This window comes from Condylura cristata, unplaced genomic scaffold (genome assembly GCF_000260355.1).
Source record: "Condylura cristata isolate star-nosed mole 26May11 unplaced genomic scaffold, ConCri1.0 scaffold00019, whole genome shotgun sequence".
Taxonomy (NCBI): domain Eukaryota; kingdom Metazoa; phylum Chordata; class Mammalia; order Eulipotyphla; family Talpidae; genus Condylura; species Condylura cristata.
This window is the reverse complement of record NW_004567120.1, coordinates 17,789,525-17,809,249: the sequence shown is the minus strand read 5'-3', so window position 1 is coordinate 17,809,249 and position 19,725 is coordinate 17,789,525. Positions and strand designations below refer to the sequence as shown.

Genomic DNA, 19,725 nt, shown 5'->3' with positions numbered 1-19,725 from the left:
AGGACACAGTGACCTCTCTGCACAGCAAGCAGCATGATGTCTTCCACGAGCAGCCTAGGCCATGCTGGACGAGTTGATAAACAGTGTTAGTACATATGGGAAACCATCCAGAAACAAAGCTGCAGCCTTCTCTTACACTGTATAGCAACATAAATTCCCAGGGGATGTGAGATTTAAACATAAGATATGAGATTTATTTTTATTTAAAAATAAATAGAACTATTCACATCACAGAAGGAAATACGGGCTTTTCAAATAACTTTAGAGAGGGGAAGGGCTCTGTAACCATAACTCAAAACTCAGAAGCCATAAAATTAAATGTAAATAAATTAAATGACACAGAAATGTAAATATCACATATGGCAAAAATAAAGCATGAGCAAAGTTAAAAGAAAAGTTACCAAACTGGAGTCAGTATGGGAGGCACATACGACACTGGGCTAACTTTTTCTAAAATCCTCTGGTATCCAGAGAACGGGACCAGGAGCCCTTAGCTACTGTGAGCCACAGATGCTCAAGTGCTTCCAATAAAATGCATCGTGTTTGTGGAGAAGGCATGCACACCTTCTGTACGCTTCTCGTCACCGCGAAATTAATTTTGGCACCTACTACACAATGCAAATGCTGTTGTCAGTAGCTGCTGCTGTGTTATTTAGGGATTCCTGACAAGAAATCTGCACAGGTACAGTACAGGCACAACCACCACAGGCCTAGCTACAGAGTAGAGGTCTTCCACCAGAGGCTGGTGGAGTAAGTGAGAATCAACAGTATTTGTAGGTAAAGAAATACTATAATTCAATAAAACAGAAAGGCCAACAATGCAGGAGAAAATATGAGCACTTGGGAGCTACCCCTGGTTCAAGGAAGAAACTGAATGCCAATTTAAACATGTAAAAACAATGCTCAACTTCACTCAAAAAAAGAGAAATTCAAATTAAAACAGAGTTGACATACAAACTATTTTTTATTTGATGGATAAAATCTGAAATGTTAGAACTATTGCCTTGTTGAGGCTGTGTGGAAACAGTCACACTTAGATATTGCTAGTACGCATTTAAATTGGCACAACTTTTGCAGGTGTGGAAATATCCATTAAAATTACAAATACAAGCAATCTCGGATCCAGCGAGTCTTGCAGATTTATATCGAAGGCAACTGATCTTACAGACATGCCGTGGACCCTTAAGCAACATGGGGTTTAAATGGCCTGGCTCCACCAGCATATTTTTCCAATGCATACATTGGGAATATTTTTGTTTTATTTGTGACAATTTGAATAACCCTGCAAACCATGCACTCTAGAAATATCCAAAACAATTAAGAAAAAGGCATGTCATCACTGCATAAAGTATATGTAGCTAACAGTCTATTTTTATATTTTACCATAAAATATAATCAAATCTATTACAAAAATTAGAATCTATCAAATTGTATGCACATGAACACAGACTGCATGCAGGGTCACTTGCAGTGGAGAGAAATGTAAACAGATGGCAAGATGCAGGATTAAATTGGAACTGCATACATATCACCATCACTTAAAGAACAGAAATCAGCCATCACCTAGCACCGTTACAATAGCGGCTGTGCATGTGTGTGTGTTCATGTGAAATCTTAGACACAGGCAAATGTGAATGATATTCAACATCAAATTAATAATGTATCAGTTCTTTTACTCTTTTATAAGTTTGCTTTCAAAGAATTGCATTACTATATGATGTGACTCACTTTTTTATAGCTGGAGACACTTCACATCAGCTATCATTACAGGTAGACGTTACTTGAATGTAACAATGTTTCCAATGGAGTATTATGGATATGACTGCCATATTGCATGCCATCAAAATGTGATGACAGTTCATTCATTAATGTAGAAGCAAGGTGACCAGAAAGCAATCACATCACTGCTGCTTTGCCATCCATGCATGAATAATTATACCTGTAAATGCACACAAATTTCTTTTCCACACTCTTTTCATTTTTGATGTCAACTGTTAGTAACACATGTAACATCCTCAGTGTTTTATATCATAGAAGATAATACTGCTGTAGGTACTGACAAGCTATTCATCCTTCAGACAGACACTAACATATGTCATTGATGCTATACTATGGTGCTGTATTTCTTCCTGTGACTTTAACATTTTCTTTTCTCTAGTTTACTTTATTGTAAGGATACAGTCTCTATCACATGATATAAACAATAGGTGTTCATCAGCTCTTGGTGTTCTTGAGAAGGTTTCCAGGCAAGAACTGGCTACTAGTATTTGAAATTGTAGAGGATCAAATTAGGAGCAGATTTTGATTGCACAGAGGGTTGCGCTCCGAACCCGACATTACTCACATGTCACCTGATCTTGGACACATGCAAAATGGCACAGGTCGAAAGGCATTCAGTTATTTATATTAGCAAAAGATTTCAAGCAACCTAAATGTCAATCAATCGGAGATAGAATGGATACATCAGGGTTTTGAGTCAGTGCCACATATTGTATTTAACAGTGAGAACACCAGAGCCAGACCAGAGGGATAAAATCCTGGATCTGCTGCAGACTGTCTGAGCATCAGTTTTTCATCTTATAAGGGAGAAAACAGCAAGGACAGCCTAAGAGGACTGTGGAGAAGACTGAGTTAATATGTATGAAGAGCTGGAAACAATGTCAGCTACATCTTAACTCTGTTATAAAGTGTTGCTATTTTTTAAAAAGATTTATTTATTTGTGCATACAGAACTAGGGTACAGGCCAGAGGTGCAGGGGCAGTGAGAGGATTCATCAGAGACAGAGCCGGGAGCAGAACAGGCCGACTGTTGAGGTACACTGCTGAGGGGATCAGAGGGCGGGTCAGGAGAGGTCTGCCGTGCCATGTGGGTCACCTCTGGGGCAGGTGGGGATCGAACTCACGCGGAAGTGGTTTTAGCTTCTTAGTGCTCTGTGCACCAGGGAGGGCCCCTAAAGTGTTGCTATTTTTTATACTGTATTTTGTCACCCACAGGTGGAACACACATGCTTCTGAAAAGAATGAGGACACTTGCTGTGGGCTCACTCTGAAAGCTCTCTAAGAAATCCCCATCAGCAAAGCAGTAACAATGACAAAACAATTGTGTCGTTTGCTATTTGTGGATGTTTGCCTCAAGCAGGAGAAAAATAAGATATTTTTAAAAGTTACTTACATATGTGAAAAGAAACTAGAAAGCTCTGCAAGAACCGACATGGTGGCTAGCTGTGGAGGAGGAATGAGGGCAATGTGGGGCGGGGAGGATTGGGAACGTGACTGTGCAGTATGGCTAACTGCGTGCTTAATTTTTAACTAAAGAAATCAATTTCATAGGAAAAATAAGCCAATGTTATGCTCCTTCTTGAAACCTTCCCTGGCTGTCCACAGCTCTTAAATACAGGCCAATCCCTTGACCATGGCTGACAGAGCCCCCATACCTGACCCCTGCCTGTCCCTGAGGCCCAAGGCTCTCTTCCCTCCCCGACCTGCACAGTGCTATCACACATGCTGTTTTGTCCTGCTAGTAAACCCTGATTTATCCCTCAGATCTTGGTTGAAATGTCAATTCTTTGGGGAACGTATCCTCAAACTTCTGAACTATAGTAGCTTTTTTTGTTCCGTGGGTTCATAGAAGCATGTTCCTTTTAATCAGAGCACTTATCTCAGTTCTAACTATACAATCATGTAAGTGAAAATTGGATCCATATTGGTCTGCCACCACTACATGATCAATTCTAGCAGGCAAGGGGTGCTTTCTGATTTTTATTCCTGAGGGCACCCCAATGAACAACACAGAGACCAGCAGGAAACAGAAAGATATAAACACATTACTATGGTTTGAATCTTTTTTGCGCACCACACCCCAAATTCATAGAATGAAAGCCTAACCCCAAAGATGACAGTATTAGCATGTGGGGCATGTGGCAGAGCCCTCAGGAGTGGCATTAGTGCCCTTTGAAAGAGGCTCCAGATGCCTTGTCCTCCCTGCCAAGCGACGACGCAGTGGGAAGGTGCCGCCTGTGAGCCAGAAGGAAGGCCAACTCAGGAGGCGCCTGCGCCGCCACTTGGCCCGCCTACCTCCCAGCCTCCCAAACTGTACGCAGTAAATCTCTGCTTTTTATAAGTCAGCCAATCAGTGGTGTTTTGTTAAACCAGCCTGAAACAACAGAACGTGTTAGATGAGTGTGTACATGAGAAGCAAGGGTAGCAATGAATACCAGGTTCCAGCTTGGGGGAACAGGGTGGTGCCATTTGTCAAAAGCCACAAGGAAGACAGCAGGGCTGATGAGGAAATGAGCCGGTCCAGCATGGGCAGGTGAACCTGAGGTGTGCTCTGGAATATTCAAGTGACTAGGTTAGGGGTGCGTATGAAACGGAACCTCCTACATCTGCCCTGCAGGTGGCAATGTGGGGGCCGCCATTCCACAGACTGCTGGTTAAGGTGTGAAAGCACAGGAGACTACCATGGAGTCACAGAGCAGTGAAATGTGTCCAGACAAAACTCTGGAGAAATCAACTTCTCAAAGGACTGATAAAAAAGAAATCCTAGAGGGGGCATGGCAAGGTAGGGTCAGTGAGGTAGGATAAGCCAGGGGAGGAGGAGGTTTTGGAAGCCCTGATAGGACATCCCAAAAAGAAGTGACCAGCAACTGCAACGCAGTAGGGAGCTCAGGTAGGACACAGTGTAAGAGAAGGTCATCAGACTGGTCAGGTGGAGATCTTCAGAAGAGGGGTAGGTGAGGAAGGTGTCAGATGGAAATGCTCTGAGGAATGGAAGCTAAGTGGGAAGACGGGCTCATCAATGGTAGATAAGTGTCACCCCAAGTTATGTCCTATTCATAAGGTGGTTAGAGGTGGTAAACAGTAAACATATTTTTTGTTCTTATAAGTCATGTATTTAAAGTATATGTAAAGAGATGAGAAGGATTCTAGAATTTCACAAGTAGTTTAAAGTTTCTCTTAAAAACAAATATATTTTAGGAAAAAAACCCACTAGATTTAAGGACCTGTAGGACATACATGTGTGCTTACATGGATAATGACAAAACTGTGAGTTTAACAGATATTGTTTCACTACTCTTCTAACATACTCAGCCATGAAGAGAAGATGAAAGAGTAATGCGGGCTTGGGTGAAAGTGTTCCAGAACAGGAAAGACTTCTGCATCCTTCCTGGCTGAAAACTCAGACATAAAGGAAGCGTTGAAAATCCAGTTGTACAAGGAATTAGTGGGTGGAGTGAGGCTCCAGTAGAGGAGAAAAGCATAAGAGGTGCACACCAGGGTGTGGTTGGCCTCATTCAGGAGGAATACCACTTCCTCCCAGATGGCAGCGGAATGTAAGGATGGCTTTGTAGAATGAAGTAGTTGAGAGAATTCCCATCTGAAAATCTCTATTTTCTCCATCATTTGTTGTGGGAGAGCTACTGGAAGTGAAGAGAACAGGAAGTTTGAATAAACTAGACAGGAAGGTTGAGGAGGGCAGTAAAGGGTTTGCATGTGACTTCTGAGGGCCATGTGTGGAGAAACTCAAAATAATTGAGGAGATAAAAAAAAAGCACAGTTATAATAGAGACCGTGACAGTTTAGTGGCTCAGATCTGAGTAAGTGGAGAGATTTTCTCCAGTAGGCCAAGATTGGGTGCTGAAAATGAACAATGATCCCATCGGGAGGGATGAGTGAGATACTTTCAGAAGCTGGTGGAAGGAAAGTACAGGAATTGGTCAGAGTATTACAGGTTGATAGGAAGTGGGAAATGAGTGAACATTTGGGTCACAGAAAGGGACAGAAGCTTATGATCTCAGAAAGAGGAGGTCTGGGGGGAAGACAAGGTCCAGGCAGCTGAAGATGTCACTGACACCTTGGCGGTGGGATGAGCGACCCCGGCTGCAAGTCTCTCAGGGAGAGAGAATGGTAAAGGACATTTTCATATAAGGTACAGATGAAATAACGATTTGGAAGAGACAGTGGGCGCCGGGTAGCAGAAGGGCTGGACAGGAAGAACAGCCTCTGTTGGAGAGAGCTTCAGATAGGAGATAGAAGGACTTTGTGCTTTGTGAATAAGGAGGTGGGGGACTTAGAAAACATGTTGTTCCAGAAGGCCAAAGGCAAGGTGTGGAGGAAAAAAACAGAAATAGACAGTGTTCCAGTGCAGCAGTGTGGACAGGAGTGGGGGGGGTGTTTTCTTTGCTGGTGCTGAAGGCCTGCAGAAGGCCTGAGGAGCGGGTTTCCCTAAGCACCACCCTACCCCCTGCAATCTGAAGAAGCAAGACCTTGACGTTCTTGGATATAGGCAGTATATATGGCACACCTATCTTGCCCTGGGTAGAAATCCTGAGACACTTATTTCTGAACATCTATAAGAGACTTTCGGGAAAGAAAGGCCCAAACTCAGTAGTTGTGGTTTACAGGGAATAATCTTCCCACTGCTCACTCAGATACACTCCTCTTCTGCAAAGCTTAAAGCCAAGGCTTACCACTGGAGGTGAAATCAGCCTTAGGAGATTCAGATTTCTCTGATCATTTCCCCAAAGTAAACAGCAGATGGTAGCAAAGAGCTGGAAAGAAAGCCTAGATCTCCAGAAAGTCTAAAAGAGTGAAGGTGGGAAGGCAAAATAGACTTTGGAAATCATATTTCCGACCTTGTGTTCCAATTATCTATCTTTCCACTTACACAGGAACTCCTATGAAAGAACTGTGCCTGCCTCTCCCAGCTTTGACATTCCGCTAGTGCTGGACATTGTGTTGTAAATACATGCTGAGTGAATGGCTAAATGGGGGTGGAGGTGAAGGAGAGACAGGGCCCCTGTCGTGGTTAGAATACAACTGTCTTTTAGTACAACAGGGTATGATGAAACAGGCACTGCTTAGGGAAGGAATCTAGGATGGATTTTGAATCCAGGTTCTGCTATGTATGGTTATGGGCAAGGTACTTAACATTTTCTCCTCTGAAGGATTTTTCAGAAGGTTACTGGAGATGATTTAAAAAAAAAAAAAAAAACAGGCCTAGCAGAATATCTCACAGACAGGGCACCTCAATAAAAAGTAGCCATTGCCACACGGGTGATTTGGTGATGGGAAGCCCACAGGGATTACAACTGAGATGGAAAAAGGCACAAACTGATGTACAAACAAACTATTATATATATATATATATATTTTTTTTTTTTTAAAGTAGCCACTGCTACTTTTATTATTTCTGTGGTCATTATTTCTCCTAGGACGACGACAGTGTCTTCTCAGGGCGAAGCTCCACAGGAGAGGGTAACAAACACTAAGTATCAAAAATAAATTAGGATTAAGACTTTCAACCCCTACAGCCTCAGTCCCATTTCTCTGGACAGGAAGCACCCGCTTCTAAGAGACACAGTTTCCCAGTTTGTGTATATGTTTTAGGGTAGGAGCAGATGAAGGATGGCTATTTGGCATTTTCCATGCCAAACTAGTATAGCTGAACTACGGACAGATTTCTATGAGTGAAAAAAGTTCAATTTACTAATCAAGCGTATCTGGCCAGAATATGTATCAAGCACCTTAGAAAGCAGGAAGTGTTAAGTGTGGGGTTCTGGGGCTCTGGGAAAGCTGTCCGCCTGTTGCCCCCAGATGTGTAGTATCCCCAAGATGTGACTATTACTAGGAAGCTCCCTGTACCACAGGGACAGACCTGAGAAATTCACACATTTCTGAATGCTGGAACTCCTGACTTCCTTCCCCTAACGCTCAGTGGGGTAAACTGTATTTCGACAAACTGAAAACAAGTGCTCTTTAACAGTGGAGCCCCCAAGTGGCTGCACCGGGTAAAAACAGTCTTAAAGAATCAGAGTTCTAAGTCCTAAGTGATCGCAACTAGGGCATGGAGGACAAATCTCTCAGCAGGTCACACTTCTGGAGAGCGGCAGTTCAGCTTGTCCTGGCCTGGCTGGTCCCCGCGGCTATGTCATGGCGGAAATTCTCAAGCTTTTCCGGAATGGCTGCGCTACAGACAGTCCAACTCCCAAAGTATCTTTCAGTGGGTCAAGGGCCCCTTTCAGTCTCCGTTTCTGAGAGGATGGGTGTAATGGCAGAGCACCGGGGCCCTCTCTGGAGAGGGCTGAGTGCCGCCTACTCTCCTTCTACTTTACACTGCCCACTGAGGAAGGGGAAGGCACAAGCGAGTGACGGTGGGGGTTCCGCGTAATACCAAGAAGAGCCCAAGACCTAGGACCTGGGGATATGCCGGACTACTTACTATAGCTGAGCTACCTGGCAGATTTCTGCTCACCCACGCTGATGGTTCAGAAAAGGTTCCAGACCCTTTGCACGCCTCAGCCATGCTCATTCCACTGCTGCCTGGTGTCAGCCTAAGGCCAGCGGCAGAAACCCAGGCAGGAAGCAGCTCAAGATCCCAGTTAAGAGCTTAAGATTCCCCAAGACATAAGGGAGTGACTAGGTGTGGTTTGGTGACCTTACCTCCTTTCCAAAGCAGGTAGATGGGTACCACGTAGAGCATAACATGCTGAATGTAGTAAACCTCCAATTCAAAGGGGAGCTGTGAGGATAAGAGGGAGAGAGGTGTTTCAGAGCAGGAAGCACTCATTTCAACAGATTCTGAACTTGAACCCCTTTGGTCTTTAGGCTCCACCTCTTGGCATGCCCACACACTCTTACAGTGTACCCCTTCACAATTAGAGAAGACTGAAACGAATATACTTAATATATTTATGATGATATAGACCAGTATCTTCCAAAGTGTTTTGTTGTTGTTGCATAAATGACACTAGAAAAAAAAAGCTCATTAAGAAACTTGATTAAAGGTGGAAGAAATGTTGCATAAAGTACGTACATCCCCTGGAGTTTCACCACATATGAGTAGTATATTTAAGGCCTGAGTGGAGCCTACCAGAAAGAAACCTTTGTAACATGTTTAGCCAGTGTTTCCCAAATTTGTTTAGCCACTGCTGCATTTAAAATAACTCTCAGCATTCTGCAAATATGGTTAAAGAAACCCAACCTTGTACTTCCTATTACCAGTAAGTAGGCAGTGGGATATTTAAGAGTTTATTTGTCATTTGACATGAAGATTTTATGGGGTAGGATTTATTATCCCCACTTGCCAGATTAAAAAAAAAATTTGATTGTCAAGTCTGGTATGGTCTAGATCCAAGAATACAGTATTCCACCGTTGGCTATTTGGGGTCAGTCCAGAGTGAGGCTTACGTCGGTGTGAAAACCAAGCTGCTGGGCCAATCAATTCTGGTATGGTTTTCCAAAAAGCACTTCCTTATCCTCCCTCCATCCAATACCCTACTCACTCACTCGTGTTTCCTATCTCTGTCAAGATGGAAGGTCTGGATTACCCAAGTGAAGTACGCTTTCCACCTGGCATGGGACCTGCTGCAGAACTTGGCAGCCGGCTGAGAATGGAAATGGTTGGGGGCTAACCCACGTCTGGGAAAAAGAACTTCAGCAGCTGGCAAGAGGTCTGTCCTCTGGAGTTTCCTCAGTCTCAGTCTCAGTCTCAGTCTCTCTCTCTCTTTATCTCTCTCTCTCACTCACTCTCACGCATGCACACACACACACCACCACCACCACCACACCTCTTCCCTACAGAACCAAGGCTGTGTGATAATGAGAGGAGGCAGTTCTTGCCTCTCCAGGCACAGGAGCCCAAGCTTGCCTTGTGCCAAGGGTTGAAAGCAAAAGATGGCAGAGCTCCCAGAATAGAAGCTGGGGTGACTGTGGACTCTGGACAGTGAAACTGGCTCTGGTTCTCAAAAGTAAAAATCCATATAGGAAAATTTCCCATTGATCTTAATGGTGTTCAACTGTTATTCTATGTTAACAGAGGGAAACAAAAGTCCCAGAAAAAGAGATGAGATAACAAGAGTCTCTGTAGATCATGCTGGAATTAGCTGGAGAAGGTCATGGAGGTCTGACAATAAACATGACCAACATGGGTTGGTTGGCTTTGGGGGACCTGACTGGCCATCTTGGATACTCACAGTTGTGTGTCTGGGACCACCCTACAATCTTAAATTTGGATACTACCATGTGCTTCTCCCAATGTGTTCACATCCATGAAAGTGGGCAGATGAGGTATCACTCTCCTAGTATATTGCAATCATTTCTTCTCCATTGATTTATTCTTCCATCCATACCAATCAAATTTCCATAACCATCACTCCCCCTCAATTGCTTTTAGTGAGGTTGCCAATGGGCTCCACATTCCTAATCCCAGTGGGCAACAAGGGTGTGAGCTGGCCCACATGGCATTCCCACATGGCTTCTCTGTCTGAATTTTAAGTAGATGCTTCTTCTTTAGCTGAGGCTCATTCCTATACCAGGGTGTCAGGGACATGATGGCTATGGTTCCTCCCTTGGGCACCACCTGGATAACTTCATATGCTGGCTCTGGTCATCTTTCAGCCCTCTTTGTAAGTGACATATCAGCAATAGTGGACACCACCAATCACTTCCTCATCCTCAAAACACTTTCTGCACTAGGCCATTAGGACATGACTCCTGTCCTCAGCCTCCTTTCCCAGATCTTATGTACCTCACCTGTAAATATTGGAGGGGCCCAGAACCAAGTACTTTGTCCTCTATTTCCTCTTGATATTTTTATTTGGGGTTCTGGCTCTAAATTCTACCCATAATGCCAAAGACTCCCAAATTAGTACTTCCAGCCTCGAGTCGGGCTGCTAAGACTGAAATCTGATTCCATCATGTATTTGGTATACACCTTTAGGAAAATCACTTAAATCTTGGTGAGCTCATCTATAAAATGGAAATGATGATAGTATCTATCTCAAAAAGTTAAGGTAATCAAAAACAGGGGGGTGGGGAGGGAAATGCACGGGATTATGGTGATGGCACACGGGTGACTTGGTGATGGGAAACCCGCGGGGATCACAATTGAGATGGAAAAAAAAATGTACAAAATGATGTAAAAATAAACTTTTGTAAAATAAAAAAAAAAGTTAAGATAAAATTAAGTGAAATAACGCATGTAAAATTATTGGCCCAGTGCTGGTATACAGTATTTACTCAATAAACATTTGTTGTTAATATCTTTTCTATAACAGCAATCTAGCCAGAAAGTGACTAGGACTTCAATTTCAGCCAACAAGACTTAATGCCATATCTCTCTGGGTCAAAAGTTGGAGGAGCTCTTCAGCAAGAGACAGTGGCACTGACTCCTGCCCACAGCCTCACTTACTTATCACTGTAATGAGCAGATGCCTACATGGTGATTGAGCTTCCCAGCTCATCTCCCTGAAGTTTTTAAAGCTCCACTCATTGAGACCCAAGTGGCAGGTAAGATGCCTAGCTACAGTATGTGGGGAGGTGGCTGGCTACATTATGTGGGAAGCCACAGTCCCTATCCTACTAGGGCCCAACGTCTAGCTGAGGAGGTTAACAGATAAAGGGATAAAAGGATAGTGCAGCAAATATCATAGAAAGTCTTAAAGATCAAGCATTAGTTTGATTGTTTTTTTAAGTCAGGCAGAGACCTGCATCATGTACAGGTGTGCAGAACTCCTGCAGTTGGCTGTGTGTGGGGTGTGCTGATGGCGGCAGGGAAGGCATCCAGACCTAGCAATAGGAGTATCTACAGGAGGATTCGTGCAGAGGCTGTGAGGGAACACTGGGTGAGCAGATTTGAGAGAAAGTAAGTAAGTTGAATCACTACAACTAGATATATTGACCCTTAAACAATCTGGGAGTTAGGGGTGCCAGTCCCCTGTACAGTCAAAAATCCACATATTCTTTTCAACTCCCCTAAAACTTAAGTACTAATAGGCTGCTGTCGATGGGAAGCCGTACCAACAACACGAACAATCGATTAGCACATATGTTGGACAAGACATACACAGGACCAGGAGGCAGAAAGAATTCTACAAGGAGTCCCAGGCTGACAACCTGGTGATATCTCCCATGCTGCAGGCCTGCAGTCAAGGGAGCAAACTGGAAGAGGTGGGATCCAGGAAGAGAGACTGGCCATGCTGGTTTTGTGAGGCCCATAGGATAGCTGGCAGTGATATGCAGAAGCCAGTGGGAATGTATATCTGAATCAAGGAGGCTGGAAGAATAAGAGTTGAAAGGTAAACGATGTACATACACATATAGCTACATTGTAAAATACACAGATACAAATAAATATATGCTCTAAAATACCAAACATGGAAAAGTAAAAGGATGAAATTCAAAGGTGCATAGCAATGCCAACATTTTCTTCAAGTACCCTAGTGGAACATCTTGTGCACGCCACTTTGCAAAACCTTAGTCTACCAAATTCTTTCAAGAAGGGCGAATGGGTGGAGAGATAGAAGCCATCATTCAAGGGTGGTGCTGATAGAATTAACTATAAGAATGGGAGAGATTTGAATAGATGTACTGACTGAGGGAAGGAGCCAGTGGAGAAGGAAGCAGATGAAGAAAGGGGGGCAGGAGGCACTGGGTGCTGAGAGGTGCTCAGCTGGCAGGGGTGTGCCCAGTGCAAAGGAGAGAACTGGACTAGAAGGAAGGATGAACTGAAGTCAGAATAACTGTGATGGAGGAAGGTACTAAGAATGCAGAAGTTCACACCCCTAGAGCTCATACTACGTGCCAGGAGACCTGGCATTACTCAAAGTGCCCAGCGCTGATAATAAAATGCAAAGTGAGGTTTGGGGCTATAAAGAAAGGACCTCGTCTCAGCTCAGCTCCAGACTGCAGCCTCTCAAAGGAAAGCAGAAAGGGTCATTGCTATGGTCTGAATGTTTGTGCCCCCAGTCCTCAGTGTGTGCCTGATTGTGATGGCATTTGGAGGTGAGGACTTTAGAAGGGATTAGGTCATGAGGGTGAACCGGCACCCTTATATCAGAGGTGCCAGAGAGCCCCCTAGCACCTTCCACCAGTGAGACACAATGAAAAATCTGCCACCAGACAGAGTGGTCATAACTCAACATGCTGGCACACTGATCTTATACTTCCAACACCAAGAACTATGAGAAACAAATTGCTTTTGTTTATAAGCCAGCCAGTCAATGATATTTTACTATAGCAACCTGAACAGAATAAAATAACAATCCGTCTTCTTTCAAGGGAAAAGGGAAGGGAAACATGCAACCACTGTTACTTCTGCCTTTGGTTGTGTTCCAGCCAGCCACGTTTGGCTTTAGAAAACTTTGTCTTCATTAACCAACCACAAACTTTTACCGTGGCCTAATGGGGCCACACACTCCTTGGGATTGAATACTAGCTGTTAGCCACAAAAGAGGTATTCACTACCTAAAATAAACCACAGGGTATTCACAGGACAGAATACCATGCTTCCATTAAAACGACGACGTACCAAGGAAGAAATCCTCAGATACATCCATAATGTGTGGAACATTCTGGAAGCCAACTGTCCTGGACTCCTCAACATTTCAATGTCATAAATGAAGGAGATAGTGGGGACAATACCAGACTTTAAGGGAAAAAAAATAAGCAAAAACTGAGAGATGAAACAATCAAAAGCAACAGCTAAAACCTGACTAGATCCTAATGTTTAAAAAAAAACATTTAAAAAGACATTCTTGGAACAATTTGAGAAATCTGAATATAAGCTGATTGTTAGGTAACACAAATGGTAATTAGAGAATTTTTGAAAATTTCCTTTAGTGTAATTATGATATTGTGGTTGAACAAGAAAATGTCCCTGTTCTTATTAGCTGCTGGCTGAAGCTGTTAGAACTTTCAGAGAAAGTCTAAAACTTTGTCTGAAATGACTGAGCAAACTGACAGAGAAAAAATTAGAAAGTAAATATGGCAAAATGTTAACGCTGAACCTACTTGTTCATTATGCTATTATTTTGCCTCTTCGGTATGCTGAAATTTTTATAATAATAACTAAAGAAAAATTTTAAATTTCAATAGTTTTTTTAAAGATTTATTTATTTATGCATGCATGCATGTGCACGCATGCATGCATACAAGAACTTGGGTCAGAGGTACAGTGGGTGAAAGGATTACCAGAGACAGAGTAGGGAACAGAACAGGCAGATTGACTGAAATATACTGCTGAGGGGAGTAGCAGGCAGGTCGGGAGAGGTCTGCCATGCCATGTGGGTCACCTCCAGGGCGGGGATCGAAACCACACAAAGAAGCTGAAGCCAGCTTGCAGTGCTGCATCCTAACCTGTTGTGCCACCAGGGAGGGCCCTGAACACGGGGTTGTTAAAGAGCTAATTATGATAACATGGGGGCTCATGGGTGAGTCCTAATCCAATAGGACTGGTGTGCTCACAAAAAAAGGTTGGGGAACAGAACATGATTGGGAAAGATCAAGTGAGGACACCGGAAGAAGATGGCTACCTACAAGCTAAAGAGAAAGACCCTCAGAAGGACCCAAAAATGTTCCACTCTGTTCTTAGATTTCTAACCCTCACAACTGTGAGAAAACAAGTTTCTTTTGTTGAAGCCACCCAGTCAATGGCATTTGTTATGGCAGCCCGAGTAAACTAATAGACTGATCAAGAACAGTCTAAAAGCCATGCCTATTCTAAGCACTTTGAAAGTCTTAACTCTTTCTATCTTTATAACACACTTAAGAGGTAGCTCGTATTGTTATTTGACAATTTTAAGATGAGGAAATTGAGGCAAGAGAAGTTTTCCATAATAGCACAATGCAGGAAGTAACTAATGTCCAATTGGAGGAGAATGGAGAACGGCACTGTGGTGTACTGATATGATGGAATGTTACACTACAGTGAAATTGTAACTACAATTATAATCAATAACAGGGTGAATCTTGGCAATATAATATTGAATAAAATAAGCAAATCCCAGAAGACTACATATACCATGATACCAATCTTATAACTGCACGTTAATGTCTAACATATCTAATACACTAAAAAGAGCGTGAGATAGAACAAGTGAAAGAGAGAAAGAGAAGGGAGGGGGAAGGAGGGAAAGAGGAAGATGAGAAGGATGGAGAACTCTGTTTTTAAAAGGAGCAAATGAGTAGTAACCAAAATATAGCTAGTGGCTCCATCAGGCTGGGGAGGGAAAAGAGAGTAGGGTGGGGAAGCGCATAGGCAGATCTAAATTATCAAGGTGGCGAATTCTTGGGCTGGGATCAACAGTGGTATATATTACCCACAAATAAATAAATGCATTCATGAATAAAATTAAAACAGGCTGCACATGGACTAATGGTGGAGTTTGTTATGAATTCAGATTATAAATATAATTTTCCCAATTACATGCACACAAGTTCTTAAAAGAAAAAAAGGGGTAGGGGCTCAGTGGAATAATTTGCACAGTCCTGAGGCTCATTCTATGCCCGAGACAGAATGTGAATGTGGAGAAGCAGGCTTTGAAATCTATGATCTTGGGGCCTCTCTGGTGTCCAGGGGTTAAAGTCTCAGCACTATCAAGCTAACTGCAGACACTGCAGCATGAGTTCCATTCCGAACCAGGGAGCTGACCCTCATGGCACAGCAGACCTCTCCTGTCTCGCCCGCTGCTCCCCCCAGCAGTGGATTTCAGTAGATCAGCCTGTGCTGCTCCCTATTCTGTCTCTGGTTAATCCTCTCACCCCTCCCACCTCTGGCCTATACCCCAGTTCTTACATGCATAAATAAATCTTTATGAAAATAAATTAAAATCTATGATCTTAATCCTGCTGCCTATTCTGTACTATAACTATTCTTCCAAAGCTAAAGAAAAAGGGCCTCACCTTTGGGTAGCTACCAAAATATAGGTACTAGTAATCAAAGTAGACTCAGGGACCATTAAAGTCACAAAATCCAGGTTTACTATTTCTTCAGACTGAGCCAGAGCTCAACTTTTATGTGGAAAAAGGATAGAATCTTTAAGTATGCAAGAAGGTACTTCAGGACTTAGAAGTCCAGCCCTGAACACATTATTTGGCTTTCTGCTCAGAGGGAAAGTAAATATTTGTAAAGCTCTGTCCACAGAAGGCAGGAGAAAGGCTAATGACAGAGATTGTTCAGAGGGCCTAGAGAGGAACTAGGGCAGCTGCAAGTAAAAATACAATCTGCTTATGTGTGGAGGCCAGTCTATGCCTGCAGATGACTTCCTGCTTAGGTGGTGTGACAAGGGGCTCCACAAGGACCTTTCGCACTACTGACAGGACTGGGGTCATCTGCTGGAGTTGCACATTCCATCCAGAAATGTACCCCATGTAGTGTGGGTGGTACAAGAAGAAAAGCACTAAGCTCCCAGTCCCTCATCAGTCCAGGCAATCTGTGGTAGCGTCTGTCTATACTGTAGTGCCTTCAAAGGACTGAGCATCAAATGACTTAAGGCCCACCCCACTCTAGCACTATGGATCAAAGCTTCTAAAATCTGGCTCTCAGTCCAGTCAAAGTAGCTCAGGGTCACTCAACACCAGCCTACTACTTCGCATCAGCAGAGTTCAGTTCATCATCTATTCCTTGGAGGCCTTTGCTTAGAGGCAGCCAATGGGCCAGGCAGCCATATTTTAGGCAGAACTCCCTCTTTGCTGCCTTCAACATCTCCTCCTTACAAGGTCCATCACCTCTGCTACAAACTAGAGCCAGGATCATGAGTCCCTAAGTCAAGGGCAGGCAATGTCTCAAGTCCCCTTGAGGCCACCAGTGATGGTACCTGACCACTTCCTGACATGATGAGATTCTGCTCCCTCTTCATCCTACTTGTTTTCCTTTCTTCTCTTCAGTTTAACCCTCCCATTCTCTATCTCTCCTGGGCCCCAACCCTATGCCCACGTTCTCAATAAGCACTGAAGAATGGTCGACTGACACTCAACAGAATCTCCTGGGTAAGCCAACACAGAAGAATGTACAGAATTTTTATTTTCATCGCAGCTTTTCAGAGAGAGAATTTTCTTTGAACCCACTGGGATAGGCCCCAGCATTCTGTTCCTTATTATAGTTCTCAGATGCCGCAGAAATACTATAGCAGGCCTGGCTGCAAAAGTCTAAGAGACAGGCGTAGAACTAAGAACATTTGCTTTGCAGAAGTGACACGCAGTTCCAAGGAAATGTAAAGGATTAATGATGTCACTAGTGTTCAGACAACAATCAGGATAAAATAATGTAATAATAATTCATAATTGCTGGTTATAGCACTTCTCTGCCAGGCATTATCCTGAGCAGTCTATCCATGATGATTTGATCTCCTGCAACTGAGATACTATCCTCTCTCCTCCACCCCCACCATGTGAGCCCAGACCTGGAATATTCTAATTACACTGCCATGAGAACTAACCACACCAGATCCTACCTCTGGGATCCCCCAGAAGCCAATTCATGCATTCATTCAATCAAAAAATATTGATTGAGCCCCTATACTACGTGTCAGCTATTATGAAAGAGATATGAATGTTCCCTGTCTTCATGTACTTTACAATCTTGCATCCACCTAACCCCAAGTACTGATTCCTGAGGGAGCAGAAGGGCTCAGAAAAATTTTAAAGTGGTTTAAATCAGTGTTTCTAGGGCTTATGACCACTAATATCAATCAACATGTTGTTAGCTACTTGACAGGTAAAATGGACTTCCTGACAAGTCCTCGAACTTAACACAATACTGGACAGACACAGCAGATGATACTTCATAAAGGCCCGAGAACAGCAAGCCTGCCAAACCAGTGGATAGACAGAACGGCCTATTGACCATCCCCAGCTGCAGCAGTGCAGCCGAAAGGGCAATAAAATAAGACCCCGACGTCCATTTCTGGTTATAACCAAGGCTAGTGCTAAAAGACAATCCCCACTTAGAACATCCAAAATTCCTAGATAGAATATTTTTAAACTGTTTTATAAAACCTGAGCTGCAAGTATGCCAGGAATTTACTGATCAGAGACTGATTGACAGAGGGACTAACATGAAATTTTTCCAAGCCAGCTGAACTTGGGTTTTGATTTTTCATTCACTCATGGGACATAGGAAACTAAGACAAAGGCAAAGATTTTCAAAAGAGTCTAATAGATGATAACCCTCCCAAAAGTTACACATCCATGTAAAGTTGCACTATACATGCAAACTATCCTTTTTGGAATGGCTTTTAAAAAATCCAATCTCAAATCAGCACTGAACTGAGCAGTGTGGGCTGGGTCTAGTTATCTCCACTGAGACTGAAATCATCACCAATACAATTTCTGCACTGACAAGAGGCAGCTCTCCTGCCCATCTGTGCCTATGCAGGTGCCTCTATTTTTCCTTTTCCTTTCCCTAATAAGCCTGTCCTTTTAAAATGTAAAATAAATAAATGCTTCACACCACAAACCAATCCTGATATGGGGTTGCCACCTAAATTTATTCTAATTGAATAACCAAAAATATTAGGTTGATAATTTTATTTAGTATGATTTAAGACTTTTAACCCTTACATGCCTGGAAATAATAGACACATTCCCTCCATAGGAATTCAAGACTCAACAAAATTCCAAAAATAAAATCCCAAGGAAAACAAATGACATAAAATAACAGTAACAGTAATGTTTCAAAAACTTAAATACACAAGAAAATCAGCCAAGTGCCACAGAAAATAGGCTTAAGGACCTCAAAATACAATGTTTGAAAAAAAAAACAAAAAATAAATGAAATTTAAAATTCCATGGATAGTTTTAATTGATAGGCTCAGTTACTGATTAGGCATAGCCAGAAGGGTAAGTAACTGTAATATAAAGATGAAGAGATTATCCAAAATGCAGCACACTAAGAAAAAAAGAACTAGAAAATATGAAGATTAAGAGATATAGAAGGCAGAGTGAAATGGACGAATATAATGGGAGAGAGACTATATTTGAAGGCAACTCGAGTAGGCAAAAAGGCTCAAAATGCTGACAAAGATGTATTCCACTGAGAAGCTCAAAGACTCTCAAACAGAATAAGCAAAAAGCAGATCACAATGAACCACATCTTGCAAAACAAAAAGGAGTTCTTAAAGACCATCAGAAGGTGGTTTTAAACTCTCTAAAAAAGAGCAATTGCTTTCGAAGGGGTGAAAGTTAAGACTCTGACCACTGAATTTTCAGAGCTATAGTGGAAGACAATAAAGTGAAATGATATCTTCACTGTTTTGGAACAAAAATAATTTCACAGCCAGTGAATATATAATCAAAATGAAAAATACAAAGACTTTTAGATAAAGAAAAGCCCAGAGAGTTTGCTATCATCTCCGAAAGGAAGACTAAATGATATATATTTCCAGCAAAGACAAAGAAATGTCAAATAGCAGGTATGAAATGCAATAAAAATAGTGAGCAAATAAAGTGGTAAATATGTAGGTCAATCTAAATGAACGTTGACTGTAAAATTAAAACAGACTTAAAGTACAGGACAAAGCAAGCCCGTAACTAAGGATGACAAGTAAAGTTTAAATGTTTTTAGATCCACATGCAAAAGGAATGAGGTTGTAACCCTATCTTATCATAGCATACAGACTACAAGAGGTAAACTTAAGAGATAAAATAACAAATCAACACAAGAAGTTGCATGGGAATGTTGATAGCAGCATTATGCATAAGAACTCAAATAACTATCTATCTCTAGACTTATTTATGTTGAATTGGTAGGATTACCATCACAAAAAAAATCATTCAAACCATGCATATAATTTTTTTTTAAAGATTTATTTATTTGTGCATACAGAACTGGGGTACAGGCCAGAGGCTCAGGGGCGGTGAGAGGCTTCACCGGAGACAGAGTGGGGAGCAGAACAGGCAGATCCACGAAGTACACTGCTGAGGGGAGCAGCGGGCGGGTCAGGAGAG

General features: G+C 42.5%; 1 protein-coding gene across 4 annotated transcripts in view; it reads right to left on the bottom strand.

The window, feature by feature from the left end:
* TMEM164 (transmembrane protein 164) overlaps positions 1 to 19,725 on the bottom strand; it is a 145,143-nt gene that overhangs the window by 23,379 nt on the left and 102,039 nt on the right. For all 4 annotated transcript variants that reach the window (XM_012727216.1, XM_012727214.1, XM_012727215.1 and 1 more), the window contains one exon: positions 8,443 to 8,521. In XM_012727216.1, the coding sequence (XP_012582670.1) occupies positions 8,443 to 8,521 (79 nt within the window). The remainder of the gene's footprint in view (positions 1 to 8,442; positions 8,522 to 19,725) is intronic.